Here is an 18180-nt window from a genome sequence, read left to right on the forward strand (position 1 = left end):
CTTCCTGCCTTTGCATTTGGTAAGAAACAGCCCAGGCAATTCTAAGCAAACTCCATTTGCTTGACAGGGGAAGCACTTCAGCAGAGCAGACAGTGAAACACCTCGTTACCTGCTGGCTTTGCGATCTGCTGCATCCGCAGGGCTTTCTCCTGCTTGATTTCTTCTAAGCTTTTAATATGCATTTCTTCCAATCGCTTGATTTTACGCGGTGGCTCTTCCAGTTTCACATTACCAGGCTCAGGTGGAGGGAAAATTCTCTTCTTCTTGCGCTTATCCTTAGATCTCTTCTCAGTAAGAACCTCTTCTACTTTTTGCTTCTCTTCTTCCAGTCGTCTCTTCTTCCAGATCTCCCCTGCTGGCTTGGCACCCTTCTCTGTCATCATCAAGAAAGGAGAAGCATAAGGATTACAAGAAATTACAACGAGAGCTCAAGTTTCCAGATTTGTCATAATATTACAGAATATACGTGTTCCCAACAACAACGCTCCTGAGAAAGAATAAGCAGAAAGCCTAGAGAATCTGTGCAGCAAACACCGATGACCATTTACCTCTCCTTGGTGCTCTGTCAACCTCGATCTTCTTCCCCAGCCTTTCTACGAGGCTGCGCTTCAGCGGAAGGCCACTGACATCAGCTACAGAGAGAAAACAACAACATTCCTAAGATAATTCCTTTGGAGAAAGATTTTTACAAGTCAACCACAAACTTTGGTTTCTCCAAGTGTATGTTCTCAAATTCACCTTTCAGCTGCTACACTTGTGTGCCACTTGGAGTCATCACAGACCCACGACACACTTTCCTCCCTCCTGCTTCAGCAGTGCCCTCCCATTTACGTGGAGGCAGCCAAACAGCAGCTCACAAGCAGCCCTTACCTACAGAGGATTTCCGTTTTCCAGGTTTATCAGCAGTATTCAGTTGACTCACAGGCACCTCCCCTAAAACAAAGAAAAACAAAGTTCTTATTTGACAGAAACCAACAGAATTACTGTCTTGTGAGCCCATTTCCCACCCAAAACAAATACAACCAAAAGACACCACTTTGACAGCCCTGACACAAAATAATATTGCAACTGTAATGCACTCAGGGTAAGTCCCAATTGTAATTTCTCCATTCCACTTAGGAGCCACCAAATGGAAGCAAAGGTACTCATCATTACCCTGCTTTGCAGGCAGCATCACAGTGCTGACCAGTGTCCGCACATTCTCCTTCTTAGGCACACGAACAATCTGAGATTTGAGCCGATGAGCAGGAGCTCCTGAAGGTCCTTCTGATCCAAGTGTTTTTATTCCAGCATTCAAACTGTCATCTGGGAACACAGAGCAGTAAATGAGACCGAGGGACAGAGGCACACGCTGAGGACCACAGCTCTGCAAACTGCCTCCTGCTCAGAAGCATGCAGAACAAACCCTGTCAGCTCTCCCCACAGCTAAGAGCACCATGGACCTGATGTCTGTCTGCTGCCCTCCTTTCATCCTTCTGGATATTAAAAGTAGGCTTTATCCCTTACTTTATCCCATCCATATGACATTAGATTCCTCTATCAGCAAATGTGGCTTTCACCACTGGTTGAAAAGATGCACATACAGGCACTTAAACTCCATGCTGTGGCCTCGTCTTGCTCTAATGATGTAAACAAAGGAGTTTACCTTCCTAATCTGAAAGGCACATGAAGTTACAAGGTAGGAACAAGATCATGGAAATAGCTGATTCCATTCAGCAACCCTATGTTCTGTTGTGTTTGTACAATGAATTGCTTTGGAGTTAATTGGCAAGTGCTTCTGATTAATCCTGGAATACCTTGTTTTGTATCAGCATCAGATTTTGTAGTGGAAATTATCTGCAATCCAAGATGGTTTTCTTCAGCTGGTTGCTGGACAGGTGTTTTTGTTTCTTCTCCCTCCTTAGAAAGCTGGTCTGTACAAGCAAAGAAAAAATCAGTCTCTTCAGTTATGCGGTAGGAATTCAATCAGATTATCCACTGCACAAAGATGGCAGGCAAGGCTGAAAACCCACACAGATAAATGCTGAGTCTCCACTTGCCCATCCAAATGGCTTCTCTGTGAACAAGGAAATCCCCCCCTACACAACATTCATCTCCCTGACACCCAGTAAAAGCTTAAATGCAGGAGAACAACCTGCAAGGCAAAGGCCACAGGAGCAGAGAGAAGCTGAGCATGCAAGATAAAACTGAGGTATCAGAAGCACACAAAGTTCAGCTCTGAACCTATCTATCAGCTCACAAGTGAACGTTACCTGGCGTTCTTTATGACACTATACCCACCTGTGAATAATAGAGTTAATCTTTCGTACCTAAAAAAGACAAACTCACTTTGGCTTGGTGGAAAGAAAACCCCATTGAGGTAACGTCCCTTGGTGTGATGGAAGGCACAGTTGGATTTCTGGCAGCCTGCTGGCTGGTTCTCCCAGTAGCAGGAAATCATGCTGCGTTTTTTCTGAAGACAGAAAGGAAGAAGAGCTGATGGTAACGTGAACCTAAGATCTGCAAAGGGAGACTGAGCTCCAGATGGTGCCAGTGAGCAGACTGCCACAAAGCAGCACTCAAACACCACTCTGAAGCGTGCGCAGGCTGGGAGCACCAGGCTCACTGAGCTTTCCTAGCATTCTGTGGGTGAGGACACCAGTTTAGAAGGGGTTAAACTAACACACCTTGCAGAATGCTTGTCTGATTGATGTGGTTCTTTAGTATCTGTTGATAGAACACTGTTGGTATCAACTACAAGAATATTCTGCTATGATATACCAATGCCATTGAGCTCTCTTCCCTCTGCTTCCTCCCCTATTCTTAACCGTAGGAACCATCATCATTTCAAAGCAAATGAACCTAATCTGCAAAAGCACATTCAGCCCACCTAAAGAAATGAGAAGTGGGTTTGGTGATAAACTCTGAGGAGCCAACACTCACAGTGATCTCCATGTGCCTGAACCTGCAGACATTCCTGAAGCAGCGGCCCTCCTTCCACAGCGTGCAGATGGTTTCATTGCCCAAAGCGGCTTCACAGTGCCTGAAGGGACAGTTGTCTCCCTGTAACCCAATGGAAACCAAGAGAGGAAAATGAAATAGTACAGCCTGAGAACTGGCCATGCTTTGAGCTCATTTTTAGCGAGTTGCTCTATTGTACAATGCAATTAGTTATGAAGTTTGCTGAAGACCAGTAATACTTCTACTTATTCTACCCATTCCTCTTAACTTCAGAACTGAAAGAAAGAAAAAATGAAGGAAAAAACCCAAGCAGACCTTTTTACAAGTGGAATAGAAGTAGAAATAGCAATCATTTCCTTTAATCGACATGCTGGACCAGCGCACAGAAGCAGTTCTGGTCTCGGGGATCTCTGTGCAGCTCTTCCTGTGCTTCTCAAAGAGCTGGCTCGTGCTTCCTTGGACTGAAAGTCTTCTACAGTCTTGATCAGTGAAATCTTTTGAAAAGGAACCCTAAGCAAAACACCAAAAAGCAGAAAAGGATGAGGAATGCCCACCCGTCTTCCCAGCTTTGTTCTCTTCATTCAATCAGTCTCTCAGGAGCAGTTGTTTCAAAACATTGCCCTCCTCAACACTGGTCAAACTCTAGTAACATCACCCTGACTCAGCACGGAGTCCCTGGGCTGCACGGCTGCAAGCCCTCCAATGGAGCCCCTCCTTCAACACCACGAGTGACAGCAGTGAGTAACCCCAACACATTTGTCTGACCGCTGCAGGTCTTCAAGCTCAACCACCTGGACAACCTCAGCAAATACAGTGATCTTCAAAGCTTTGCAGTTCACTTCTCCTGTAGGCCGAACCAACACTGAATCCGTGAATTAATTAATTATAACAGGTTAGGAAGAATTTTCCTCCTCACTTTGCCTATGTCAAATTCTGTAAGTTGGAATTTCTGGTCTTCAAGGATTCTTCACCTTTGAAGAATCCACAAAAACCATCCTCCGTCTTTATTACCTGTACAGCAAAAGCATGCCAGTGCGTATCAATACACAAATCCACACACATGTGCCTGTATACTGTAACTCAGCACTGCATGGAGCTGCAGCACGTTCTGCTCAGCCACAACAAGGGTTTGGGTTGGTTCATTTTTTTTTTTTTCTTTTCTGATGTAAAAATCAAATATTTTGATATTTTAGATTTGTTTTGTTGCTTTTTTTTTTTAAGGTACCAAATGCAGTAAAACCTGCAACCAGGCCAGACAGAAGATCAAATTCAAGTGATTCAGAACTCTTTCATTAATGTGCTGCACATTTCTGAGCTAAGAATTTCCGATAGTCAATAAAAGTTGGAACCTTTTACTCACACAGACACTAGTGAATTTTCGAGGAATTTTTTTTTTTTTTTTTTCTTTTTTTCCCAGGGAATTTCCCCAAATCTAAACTAAAGAGAGGAGAAGTCGGGTTCTCAAGTTAGTTGCTGGATTGACTGCATGACAAAGGGAACAAAAACAGCACTTAAGGACAAAGTTCCCTTCCCTCCTCCAATACTGATAGAAATGCTGCCTTTTACCTTTAGTACCTTCACATCAGATTCCTCTCTGGCAGATTCCTATGCTTCTAACAACCTCGGTGCTGCCCCGCACAGACGCCGGGCACCAACTGTCACTGGACTCCGCACCCTGGAACACGCACACAGCTCAGCACTTCTGTTTCCTCACAATTGGAAGGGTTCTGGAATCGGGAGCATGAAGCGGACTAGAAATACCTCACATCCCTCTGCTCCTTACGAGCCCTTCCATTTTAAAACAAGATAAGCCCAGACACATCTGTTAGCACAGCAGCCCAAATGCTAACCAGAACACACAGTGTGTAACGCTGAAAGTACCAGTTTAATGCCGCGCCACAAACCCTATATAGTGGTACAGGTGACCACCCCTATCAGATACCCATGACCTCCATGACTCCACTGCTGGTGCATGCAGGCACCACCTGCCCAATACCCAACATCTCCCCCCTCTTTATTATCTGCAGCCCCTGTAAAGGTTCCCCTGCATACTCCCTGTTACCCCAAAGGTGATTTGCACATTTAAGGCTATTCCGCAAATGAATCAATCATTAAACATATGCGAAAAACAATGAAACTGTCATAATAACATACCAAAGAGATGCAGCTGCAGTGACTACAAACCTGAAAGCACACAACAGCAATCTGCCTAAAAATTGTGAAATGCTGTATGGCAACACTTAGTCAACTTGTAGAGAACGGTGCATTCAAGTTCAAGATAACAGCACAGTACACAATGGAGTTACAACTTCTCCAAGTTCAATGTAACACTATTGTACAGAATCTTCGTGGCAATCCAGTTCTGTCCAGTGTGCATTATAATGTCACACTCCATAACCAAATAAGAAGACAAAAACATATTGGCTGTGCAGAATCGTTCTGAATGTCCACCACTGGGGGACTATCCAGGAACAAGGTCTCCCCCTCTCACGAACTATCAGTCCGGCATGAAGGCTGGATTCCCAGTTCGGACCTTCAGGCACATTGGGAGCAACGCTGTCTCATGTGCCGTTACCAGCAGCCGCTGCCCAGTGCTGACGTCAAATCACTGGCTGAACTGGAGACATTAACCAAGGAAACGTTGACCAGAACCGGTGCTGAGATGTTCGGATCCTCACGGTGCACAGGATGGCTCGTCATTTGGTGCCGGCTTAACCCAACATGCCGGCAGCCAGCAGGGCCCACTTGGGGTCCCGACACAGACGTGTTTCCTGCCCTTGACAAGGAGTGGCATAGGGTCTGGGAGCCATGGCCCTCCGTCGGGTCTGATCCGGACCTGACCTATTGGTGTCCATTTGGTCAGCTGATGGTCTCCCTTCCAATTCTCTCAGTTAACTTTCTAAGAGCACCAAGGGTGGGTAGCAGCTTCTGCGCCTCTTCGTCCCCTGCAAAAGCTCACAGAACTCCATGCTGGCTTTCTCTAATGCTGACCGACTCACACAGTGAGAAGCTCCGTCAGCCAGACCTCTCCGCATTATCCACATAATAAGCAGATTGAGGTCCTCATCACACACTCTGTGTCATTTCTTGTCAGCATGTCCTGTCCCATCCCTGGCTCTCCAGCAGGACAGTAATGCTGGGGTGAGCAACACTGTGCACTGTCAGTGTGTTTTTCTTGCAAGCATCTTCCAGGGAAACACGTGCAGGCGTTCCCCACTCTTGGCTGTATCTCTGCAGTGCTGGGTCCTGTGTGAGCAGAGCTCTCTGCCCCAGAAGCCAAGTCACTGCTGTGCAGAGCTCAGCCTCGGGGTGAATGTGCTCCTGAGTTTGTCCCAGTGCAAGGACAACCTTCTCATTGCCCTTTAGGAGCACCTCTGGTGCTGATGGGTGCTCTGCTCTCAGCAACCACTGGATACACGGCTCCAGGCGCGTGTGTGCTTTGTCGCCTTGAGCTGTTTGCTCTGATCGCATCTCACCCTGGGGAGCCGGGATTCCCCTTTGGTCTCGGTGTCACTTCGAGACCAGTAGCAACACTAGGGGTCAGAGGAGAGCTGCTGAATGTGTGAGCAAAGCTGCTAATTGAGAAGGAGATCGCACTCATGTGACTTCGAAACCCGAATTAATGAGCTTACCTTCACCCTCCTGACTAATGCAGACCTCATGCAGCCCTGGGCCTGCCCTTCTCCAGCCTCCTGCCTTGTTTTGCCTACTCATAGGAAAAGATTTAGCATAGCTCAGAGCCCCAGGCAGCGCTTGGAATGCCAGCAGGAAAGAGCTGCTGGTGTCCACAAAGCTCAGGACTGCAGCAGTGGGGCTGCTGGACCTCAGTGTTCTGAACACTCTGATGTGGAAGTGATTGGCAGATGCTGTGGCCGGAGGGATGAGGTGCCTGCAGGGCATCCCTTGGAAGAAGGTTTGGTGAGGATGGATCCTCTGAGCCAGCATCAGGGACAGGGTGCTGGGTGCAAATGCCAGTGCTGCCCCCTGTCATCCTTTTGGTTTTAAAAGGAGTACAGCTCCGTTTCCAAACTTTGCCAACCATGGGCTGGCTGGCAGCTTGAAGGAACTGCCATGAAATTGGTCTAATGAAGCGTTCCTGGCAGAGCTTCAGGATGGAGAAAGTGCAGTTTGTCCTCAACTGAGCTGAGGTCCAATGAGCTGAGTTTCGTGGCTCAGAGCAGAGGCCGTGAGCATCACGTCTCACAGTCTGTGTCACCTGGGCAGAGCCGTTAGGCAGGGGCTGCTAGTTGGGAGATGCCAAGGTTTTCCATGAAGATGATTGCTCAGATATGCCTGAGTTCAGATGGAGGGGCCCATTGCCCTACCAGGAAGTGGAAGATGCTTGGGGGTGAGGCAGCTCGTGCTTTCCCATGCCTGTAGGACCTTACAGTGCTGTGCCTTTCCACATACCTACCCCACCTTCTTTCTTTCCCATGCAGGGGGCATCATTAATCCAGTGGGTGGCAGCAGAATTCCAGGACAGCCCCACTGCAGTGCGTCTCTGTGGCAGAAGGACACACCAAGCCTGTGCTCTGCCTGGATGCCACCGATGAACTGCTTTTCACTGCCTAAAAAGGTATATGTTGGACAGAACAGGTGTGGGGGCTGTTGGCTTTTTATGTGCTATTCTCATAGATCTCCCCAGGCTGGCGTGGGGAATTGGGGTGCATGGCAGGGATGGCTCCTTCTGGGCTGCTCCCCTGTCCCTGCGTTTTGATGTCCAGGTGCTGGAGCAGGCTGGCTCCATTGCCCTGGAGTGGAGCTGTGGGTGGTGGGAGGCAGCGCTTGGGAAGGAGTCAGTGCCTCCACGCCACGGAGGAACTCCCCAGCCCAACTCTCTCAGTCACGTTCTTCTTCCTACAGACCGGAGCTGTAAAATGTGGAACTTGGTGACGGGTCAGGAAATTGCTTCCCTCAAGGGTCACCCAAATAATGTTGTTTCCATCAAGTACTGCAGCCACACGGGGTTGGTGTTCACCGTGTCCACGTTGTACATCAAAGTGTAAAACATCCGGGACTCAGCGCGCTGCATCCGCACCCTGACGTATGTAGTGGGAAGAGTGGCTGTGGGGGACTGTGGGCAGCTCTGGCTTTGCAGAAGATGGTGTGAGGAACTCCTGGGGTCCCACAGGCTGGAAACAGAGCCCAGCTGTTTTAGGATCAGTGCCTACAGCTGTAGGAAACAGGGAGGCTTAGGGAGATCTTGGAATGGAATCTGTGGGGACCCTCTGCATCAAAGGCTCTAAGGAAAGGACCTGGAAGTGGTTCTCAGCCTTTCCTGGGGGTGGCCAAGAGCACCAGCAAGAAGGGATGGGGATTTTCTTTTTTGCTTCAACTAATATGCCAGAGGAAGACGACCACATTAACCCAGCTGTATTTGTTGTTGTTGTTTATCTACAGCATGAAGCATTTCACTTGGAAAGTCTCTGCTGCCACTCATCGTACAACAGACTTAAAGCACAACACTTGGCACCTAGCAGTGCTGTGAAGGGTTGGAAAGGCAGCGCATCATTGTGCTGAGGGCCAAGAGACGGTTCAGACAACAGAAGCATTTGTCCACATTTCTGACATGAAGGCTGTCGCCTCCCAATCCGGCGACAAATCAAGGCTGCTGTGTGAAAGTACCGTGCCTCCGCACACGGGAACGGACGGGACTCACACACAGCGTGTAACACCGAATGTACCAGCTTAATGCCACGCCACAAACCTACCCAATGCCCAACAGGGGGGACCAGTCAATGCTGCTCATCAGCCATCAATCCCGGATGCTGGAGAAGGCAGACCATGTTGTGGTGCCAGAGCATTACACAATGGCTGAGATGGGGACACCCACCGAACTGAGGACCCGCTGTGGATCCTACAGCCGGCTGCTGCAGCACTGAGGACCACAGGGCAGCTGGAGTGGGATGCGATGGGACATGGGGAGCTGTGGCTGTCTCCGCTCCCCGCTGCAGGATGGGAAGAGTGGGATGCTCTGGGATTTGTATGGAATAAAGCGGAGATGTTTTGTAGAGGAGCAGGTTGGGACGTGGGGTGTGGGCAGCTCAGCCTCAGTGCATGGTTGGTTATGGAAGCTGGGTGTCTGCCCTCAGAATGTGGCTGTGGCAGCACTGTGGGTTATGGGGGGGAAGCACAGCTCAGCCCAATACTGGATGAACTTTCCAGTCACGTCTTCATGCCAAAGCATTGCAGATAGCACAGGGAGTGCAAAGGGGAGGAGGAGAGCAGCAGTGTGAAATGGAGCAATGGGCAAAGAGTGTGGGGTGGGGGGAGGAGGGATGAGGAGAGGTCCCCTCATCCACCCCAACCCTGAGCACGGCACAGAGCAGAATGCAGGCAGGCTGAGCACAGAACAGCCCAACACTTTATTTCACAAGAAACAGCACAGGAAAAGCATAACAGCATAGGAAGCAGAGGGAGATGTGAGAGGTAGAGGGGATGGGGCTGTGTTCATCACCGACCCCAAATGCTCGTGTGGCCAGTTGGCCCCTTGCAGGCTGAAGCACAGCACTCAGACGGTTTGGTTACTTCCTGTGTGAAGAAGAAGAGATGGTGTCCCATAGGGCCACGTTCACATCCCAACCCTCAGCTCCCTGCAGAGTCCCAGCCCAGCCCTGGTGCAGCACCACAAGGAGCACAAGGAGCACAGGGACCCCTTCCAACCCCCAGCCCCACACCGCAGCTGTGCTCGAGTTGCTGGTTCCACCTTCCTGGCCTGTAAGGTAAGAAGAGCCATTGTCTCAGCCCAGTTTGTAGGAGGGAGGCAAGGTTCTTTGATATACATATACCTGGTGCGGGATTAAGAAACAATGGTTCAAACATTGGTCCGACCAGTTTATTACAAGACTTTATCAGGGAGATGGGGAAGGGGAGGACGGACGCTATTATGGTGTAGGGTGATGGGGAAGGGAATGCAGTAAAAATATGAAATAGAAGCAAGGAGTCTCTGTAGGAAGCAAGAGGGAGATATTCACCACCATGGATCCATCGAGGTTTGTAGTTCAGTCATTGGTCTTCAGTCGTGGTGGGTCGTCAGGCGTTGTTCTGTTAATGGTGACCACGATGACAATTTCCAATGGTAGCACCAACTTATTTATATGTCCAAAGTGGTCAAGTCAGCTCACTTTGGAGTGACAGCTCGAATCCAAAGTAGTTGAGTCAGCACTCCTTGGAATGGAAGCTTCTGGCTCTGGGATCTTAGCAGAAATTCCTTTGTTCCCATCTTCTGAGGCTTGCCAGCAGATAAGAGGGAGCAGGGATACCCATCCGCATCCTGTTTTTCACAGGGCACGATGGCTTCATTACCCAGATTTCCCACACCAAGCTGGAGCTATTTAGTCCCGGGCCAGATCTTCCACTCATAAACAGTCCTGAGCACTCTTCTGGAGGCAAACAGCTCTGAAGGAAGGTGCTTTCAAATATTCAAATACCCAAAAAGTGATATTGATTGTCACACGGTAGCACCCATTACTTGCCACTTCAATAAATCATTGAGAGTCTTCTCACAAGAAACACCTCAGGAAGCAAGCTTGGAGCCAGAAAACAAGGAAGGACTCTCACAGCCATGACCCCCAGCCCTGTTCTTGCTGTGGGGCATGGAGCAGCTTTGAGCACCAGGAAGGGGAACCCTGGGAGAAAGCGGGGACCCCAATGCTGCCCTGGCACTGGGCAGAGGTGGGGGACAGCGCTGCCCTCATCACTCACTGGGCGCCGTGTTGTAGCCTTTCTCCTTCTTCCCTGCAGACAGAGAGATGCATCAGCACAGGTTCACATCACAGCCAGGCTGAGGGCTCCTGAGGGAGCCTCAAATCCCCCCACAGCCCCCACTGTCCTCCTACACCCCTCCACTTTTACGTGCATGGCGTCTGTAGATGATGAATCCATGGCCAGCCATGATGGCAATGGCCACAACGGCGACAACCACCCCCACCACGTTGGGCACCAGGCTGGACTGTGACTGCTCTGGGGGAAGGCAGGGCTGTCAGCAGGGGAAGGGGCAGCCCAGAGCCCCCCAGCCCCACATCCCCTCACTCACCTCATGAGTAGAGGCTGGGCTGGGGCAGGCTGGCGTGCTCCACGCAGCACTGGTACTTGTCCCCGTGCGAGGCACGTACCTCCGACCGGAGCTGTTGTAGAGCACGAAGATTTCGCCATCCACGTACCCCACTTCAAAGAACCAGGGCTGCTCGGGGCCGGAATCCGTCATCCCTATTTCCAAGTACCGCATGGAGTGGAGCTCTGCGGGGTCGGAGCGCGGCGACCCCCCCTTTTTTATTAATTAGCAAGCTACTGCCTATAGAATAACAACACTACTTATATTAATAACATAACCATTATAACTCAATCAAGGCCTCGATTGACAATCCTCTAGAAGTGAAAAAAGAGACAAGTCAAACACAGCATAACAACATTACTGTTAAACCTACTAAAAAGAACAAACTCGTTTGCTCTGCAACCTAAGTTTCTGCAACCTGGAAATAAATCCATGAGGGTCCCATTGTGTTCACATGTCACTAGTTAGGAAAAGTCTTCAACTTTCATATACTCTGATATATTGATTTTTAATGGCCACTAACTATTGTGCAACAAATGCTTTTAGGATGCTCATAACCATGCCTTTGAGCTAATAATTGATAATTGAACTTTATGAAGTTGCATGTCAGATAGAACCAGTTTTAGAGGACAAATGTGTTGGAGTATCACTAGGGGCATTATTACTTATTGACCCTTGAGAAACAGCAAACCGTGTTGGTGGTGGTTGCGACAGGCGGTGCCAGCAGGGCCTTCCCTGCTTCAAAGTGCACCTTTCCTCTCTCACCCATCACAGATTCTCTCCTGCATTCAGGGTCTGAAGGATTTCTTCCAGTTGTACACCATATCCGCATGGCCAGTGCGTGATACAGAGCCCAGGTGGAACAGCTGCCTGGAAAACAGAATAAACTATCAAATTTAGTTCTATTAGTATGCACTTTTGTCTCAAGTGATGCATGGTCATATTTTTAAAATCCCAATTAGTTGGGTGTAAGAGACGTATCCATTCTACAATACAGGGTCATCCCTTTGCCTGGGATTCCTTTCCAGGTTTTGTCTTTGCAAATTAAGAAAAGCTAATTAATAGGCTAATAACATCATGAGTGAGCAGTACTAACATACTAAAAGAGCTATTCCCATAGATTACAGCACTGATTACATCAAATCCTTTCTTTAACACACATTTAATCTATGGATAATGCCTAAAATTCTAATTCTTGAGACTGCATTGGTAACACTGAAAATCACACACTATGTCAAACCATTACTAATATTATTTATAACACCGCAAGTTACAAAGCAATTCCACTAGGAAAGAAACACACAACACAGTTACTATAAAGGCTGGATGCTATTTTCTGCCTTGAGATGAGACCAACAACGTATTCTGGTGGTGTTAGTAACAACCGCACAAGATTAGAAGTGTCTAGTGTCATATGAGTATCCTCAGTGAAAATCCATTGAATGATTTGCTTAGAAGCTTCAGATCGTATCCCATAGTCAGTCACAGTCTTACCAGCCTGCTGTAACAATTTCCAATGATGCACTTCCCACCGAGCAGCTCCCTGCTGATCGTCTATCAGCGGGCAAGCGAGCTGAAACACAGCTTGACACGGTCCCTCCAATATCATGTCTCTAATGACTCCAGACCAACGCAAAGGTGGAGGATCGCTACGTGTGGGGGGGAATCGCATAGACAGGGGCTGTAAAGACATCGGTGAAACGCTCGAAGAGACTGATGCCTCCTTCGTACGCAGTTCTAAGTCCTGCAGCTCCTCAGTTAATGTTTTATTATGTTCCTCCAACGCTTTCTCATTCCCACCATTATCCGAGTCGCTTTCACTCTCAGGAGCTTCTTGCTGCTCTGCACACCCCTCAGCCCCCCCCCACCGCACCTTCCTCACCAGCCAAAACCGGATCTGCCAGAGACGTTGAAGAGGTCGAGGACGGGGGATTATTCGGGGCTTCTGCGGCAGCCCTGACTTGTGAGGCTGTTGAGCAAACGGAGTACGAACCTCCTGGTAACAGGGAGTCAAGCTCTGACCTTGACTGAGCACTAGGTCCGGATAGAGCTTGTACCACAGCAGCAGCAATCTGCCGCTCGGCTTGCATATTCTTCAGTGTATTTATTTTGTATTCCTTATTTTTGGAGATAACAAAGTCCCACATATGGTCGACTATTTCTCGCCATTCGGCTACAGTGAACATCAGTGCCACCTCCTGAAGATGTCCATTCATATGAGCCCATTTTACCAGCTCGGATATGCATTTAGGAGATACCTGCTCCCCTCTCTTAGAGAGAATACATTTGAGCAGTTCCTCCACAGCTTCCCACAACATCGTGGCTTGCAGAGAACGGGATGGTACCCCGATGAGAGGTGAGTGCCAACCCCCCCCCCCCAGTTCTTTATTGCCCCCGCACCGCGCTGTTAGAGAGGGGAGGTTCTTTGTTCCTTCTCTCCCTGGGTTTGTTCCCGCTGTCACCGAGTGAGCTCTAGAGAGAACTCCGTGACACAAACTCATTGCAAAGTCTAAGCTAGAAGAAGCGTCACCTCAGTGTATCCCAGAAAAAGAACAGCGTTGAGATTTTAATTGGTTTTGGTTCTTTGTTTTATTGAGGGTGGGTTGTTTTTTGTTGTTTTTTTAGGGTTTTTTTGGGGTTTTTTTGTCTTTTTTTTTGGGGGGGGTTTGGGGGGTGCGAGGGGAAGGGAGAGGGAGGGGACAGTTGTTTGGTTGTTTTTCATATACAATAAAGCTATGCAGTTCCGCTGTCAGTCGCCTCAGAGAGTTCCCGAAGGAGCTCAACCACATTCTGCTCAACATCGAGTTGTTCCATTGAGTGGAACAATGGTAGTCTTGCAGATGGAGCAATGCAGGAATTCTGACAGGATCTCCAGGTGTATCCAGTTCATCATCTGAAAGCTCCGCAACCAAATTGGAAGGGACCAGTCCTCTTGTGCCATCTGTCAGCTCTCCCTGAAACCAGCCATTCTCACCCACATCTCCAAAGACATTACGCACTGTCCGGCAGTCAGAGGAAGCTCGTTTTCTGGGTCCTCATTAGGACCCTCAACAGGAATGTAGCTGTGTCGAGCTAAGAATCTTCAAACTGCTGGTGATACCTGTCCTGGAGAATGCAGGATGAAGGACAAAAGCTCTGCTCTCACATTCAGGGCCATCCTCTGACAGAAGGCAGCACTCAGGACTGTTCCCAAGGATCTCTTTCATGGCTTTGAGTTCAAGCTCCAGGTCTTCCAGATGACCTTGAAGACTTCTGGCCTCTTCAATGGCAGAATGGAACGGACTGGAGCTATTACGGAGACTCTTGTTTGACTGGGTCAGAGTCTGTCTCGTTGCCTTCCCCAGCTCCATCTGCTGCTTCTGCTGCTCTCTTTTCCCTCTTGCGCGCTCTGTGAGAATGAGTTTCAGAAAGCACTACTCACTGACAGGAAATAAGGGGAAACTTGAAAGACTTTGCAACCTGAGTCCTGGCAGTGTACTGCCAGCGGCTGATTTGGCCGTCCAGGATCCTGGCACCACAAATGCTTCATTGCCAAATGCAGCAATAAGGTGTTCTGGGGAAAGGCCAACTCACAGGTAGTTTTTGAGCACCCATATCACAGTACCAACGGCCAGCACCAGCGCAGGCAGCAGCATCGCTGAGACCGTCACCGGAATGCGGCGCTTCCGCACAGATGTGTGAGCAGCAGCCTCTGTGCTTTTGCCTGTGTTCATCCCTGGAAGAAATGAGACAATGTCCCACGTTACCTTCAGCTGCGCTACAGATAATCTCTCAGTGTGCTTCATGGACCCAAGAGGTCATTTTGTCAGTGGGTGCCTCCGTCTCTGGTGCCGAAGCACCGGAGGACAAGAAGGATTGCTTCCACCTCTCGTTGGGTACGAAGAGGCTGCACAGGCACTACCCGTGTCCTCCTCTGGGCCGAGAGCTGGGGCTGTACTCTGGGGTCTGGGCTTGGTCTGTGGGGAGAGCTACAGAGCAGAATCCCTCATGCTTTTCCCGGCATGCGTGTCCTGAGCTCTCCTGTGGGACGCCCCCCAGGCTGAAGGTCAGGCTTCAGCCAGCACAGGGAACAGCCAGAGCCAGCCCAGGGGAGAAACACTCCTGCTTCTTTTACATGTGCTCTATGCTCACACGCTCAGGTCTGGCTGCTGACCTGGTGTGCAAGAGCTGGCAGCAAGAGCCTGCAGGCACGCAGTGACTCTGGTTTGTGACACCGTATGATCATGGGACAGAAATTACCTGGCATGCTGGTTGGTGCTGCCTGCATTCCTCTGTCCGGGATGGGCAGTGTGGGATATCCACCTTCCTGGTGTGCATCCGGGACCGGCAGTGTGGGATATCCACCTTCCTGGAGTGCATCCCGCTCACTTTGTTGGTCCGTTCCTTTAGAAAGAAAGCAGGGCAGTAGGAGTGGGATGTCACGTGCCCTCATCAAAAACTGAGCTTCTCCAATCCCGAGCTCAGGTAAAGTCCAGGCCCCCCACCCCCAAGTACACTGTGAGCCCCTCTGTTACCCAAAGGCATTTGGGCCCTCCCAGCTATTGGACAATGCTGACTCCCTCACACCTCTTGAGGAATCAGCTCCTGTGCAAGGCCCTCACATTCTGTGCTGTCACCAGCCCATCACAGCCAGGTAGCTGCAGGCTGAAATCCAAGCTCTAACACACAGTCCAAGCCTTCAGAATTAGCATCTCCACCTCATTTCCAGCATTAGCAAAGGCAGCCAACCCTGCTCGGGATGCTTCTCCTGCCTTGAACTTGCTCAGCTGCACAGAGGGCTTTGGATGAACAGAAGCACAGCGCTTGCCACTTGCTGCCATCTGGGTGCCAACGACTGCACAAAGCAGCTCTGACAAGTAATGGTTGTGCTGGGGGAGCAGCTGCCTCTGGGTCTTGGCTGGATGCAGACCATCTGGCAGCAGACCAGCTCTGGTGCTTGACAGCACCTGCAAGGTGATACATGGAACACGGCTGCAGCACGGCTCTGACCCATTCCTTCCTGCTGTGCAGGCTACAGCCTGCCCACACCTGCATATCACACCTCAGCTTCCCAGGTCCCACAGTGAACAGACTGAAGTATACCCACCACGCTCTGCCTTCTCCATTTCCTTCAGCAGTCGCTTCAGGAGACGGGATGAGCCCTGAGAGTATTTTCCTCGTTTGTATTCATCCTCTTCTCTTTCCGGACCTTAACAGAATGTATGAAGTTAAATATCACGTGCATGAAGTTTTGAAGATCAGCGGCGAGTCAGCCAAGTCAGTGAAGACAGAGTACTCACTGCTGGGATTCCAGCTGGGCTCCAGCACAGGAGGAAACCGATGACCGGGCAGGGCCCACACTGGGGGCACTTCTGCAACCAAAGACCCATGAAAAGTTTCAGTCACACACTACAGCATCAACTGAGTAGCAGAGCGTACAGGGGACTGTGCCATGAAATGGCACTGAAACGGGCAGCAAAAGCTCTCTAAAGAATTTCAAAGCTATGACGTACCTGCGCGATCCGACAGAGTTTCAGTTCCAGATCTCAGAGAGGAAGCTGGATCAACTCCTCTAGTCAAATCTGCAAATGAACACAGGACAAAGCAACTGCTACTGAGCATCCCTTCAGCCACAAGGTCGCAGGATGCAATTAAAGCCAGGGATTCCTTCACAACACTATTCTCTCCCTTCTGCACAGGGAAACAAGGGGCCTGGGAGAGCAGGAAGGATGCAGATAAGGAGTGAGACCTCACGGAAGTCATCAGGCAAGGAGGAGAATAGATGTTGTAAATACCAGAAGAGGAGTTGCATCCCCCTGATAAGAACAAGAGGGGGTCTGCATGCTAAACAACTATTGAATATGTATCAGAATTCCGAGAAATCATTGACTATGTATGAGATGTACCTATATCTGTGTCACGATTTTACAAGTCCATGTGCAAGTTTGGTGGAGCTATCCCCCTTGCACCCAGCACTGGAATAAACATACCTGCTTTATAACCCATCTATGTGTTATAGAGTTTGATTCCGCAAGTCACTTACACCCCATATTTTCCCTAACAGCCACACTGGGTTATCTGGATTCGTTACATTTATCCATTGTTGCTGGCAGATGTTTCTCTCTCTCTCTCTGTCTTTAATCCCCACACAGCCCATCTTCCCAACTGTGGGTTTCGGTTAGGAGGTATGCACCCATAGGGTCCATGCCCTACTTGTAGATATTTATCCTGCCCAGCCCCAGGTGCCCAATTTGAGGCAATAGTTGCACATCCCTAATAGGCACAGTAATATGAGCCTGGGTGGTTACAGTATCCCCTCCCTAGGTTTGAGCTTAGGCAAAAATAGTAACCCTTTTGGTTTAGACTGGGCTGTATAGGTACCAGGTCACACAGGGATGTAAGGAAGCTTGGTGTGGGTGGCGTTGTGCTGCTATACAAAATGTGATCACTGTGAGAATCCCCAAGTACCAATGGATACCCCTAAGGCCCATCTTTCCCCACAATTCACTCCTCTGCCTCACTCGTCAACTGGGTTGCAACCAGCTACGAGGGGTTTTTTTAGTTCTTCTCAGCAGCAGTAGTGTTCTTCAGGGGAAGCCTTTACCTGGAATACCCATTGGGCTTGTCGCATTGTGAGTTTCAGGTCGTCACTCCCGGGAGCTACCTCCCACTTCTCGTCACCGATGGGTCCTTTAACACGGCTGGCATGAGTCCATCCTCTCTCTGCGGTTCGAATAGCTGTTTCTGCAGTAAATAAAACAACACAGGGACCTTCCCCTTGTGGTGTTAGTGTAGCTTCTTTCCAAGTTTTTATTAGGACCCCATCCCCCGGCTGTATCCTATGGATTGCTATCTCCAATGGGGACTGCTGTGCAATCAGATCCTTCTTGTAGTTCCTTGCACCCACTCATTAATTGTATAAGATTTTAATTGATCATCTTGTAAATGGGGGTGACCAAGAGGTATTTCAAGATTATAGGGCATACCATACAGCATTTCAAAAGGTGAAATTCCCAGATCAGTTCTGGGCTTCACACATATATTTAACAGAGCTAACAGCAAGCATTTTATCCAAGATGTCTTAGTTCCTATCATTAATTTTCTAAGTTGTTTTTTAATTTCCCCATTCATTCGTTCTACTTTACCAGAGCTCTGAGGGTGCCAAGGAGTATGATATTCCCATTTAATCCTTAGAATTTTCATTGTGT

At 49.1% G+C, this 18180-nt stretch overlaps 1 protein-coding gene across 2 annotated transcripts in view; it reads right to left on the reverse strand.

The window, feature by feature from the left end:
* Positions 1 to 13557: 13557 nt before the first annotated feature.
* Positions 13558 to 18180, reverse strand: part of LOC146757020 (uncharacterized) — a 9363-nt gene continuing 4740 nt past the window's right edge. The window contains exons 2-9 of one of the 2 annotated variants that reach the window (XM_085523372.1): positions 17577 to 17716; positions 16486 to 16554; positions 16273 to 16344; positions 16080 to 16181; positions 15338 to 15376; positions 15233 to 15295; positions 14567 to 14708; positions 13558 to 14381 (exon numbers count right to left, since the gene is read on the reverse strand). In XM_085523372.1, coding sequence (XP_085379498.1) covers positions 14285 to 14381; positions 14567 to 14708; positions 15233 to 15295; positions 15338 to 15376; positions 16080 to 16181; positions 16273 to 16344; positions 16486 to 16554; positions 17577 to 17589 — 597 coding nt within the window. In that variant the 5' untranslated portion in view covers positions 17590 to 17716 and the 3' untranslated portion in view covers positions 13558 to 14284. Of the gene's footprint in view, positions 14382 to 14566; positions 14709 to 15232; positions 15377 to 16079; positions 16182 to 16272; positions 16345 to 16485; positions 16555 to 17576; positions 17717 to 18180 lie in introns of both variants that reach the window. The other variant, XM_085523371.1, reaches the window with a different exon arrangement.

The sequence above is a fragment of the Coturnix japonica genome, chromosome 24, assembly GCF_054131305.1.
Source record: "Coturnix japonica strain WE chromosome 24, WE-NBRP24, whole genome shotgun sequence".
NCBI lineage: Eukaryota > Metazoa > Chordata > Aves > Galliformes > Phasianidae > Coturnix > Coturnix japonica.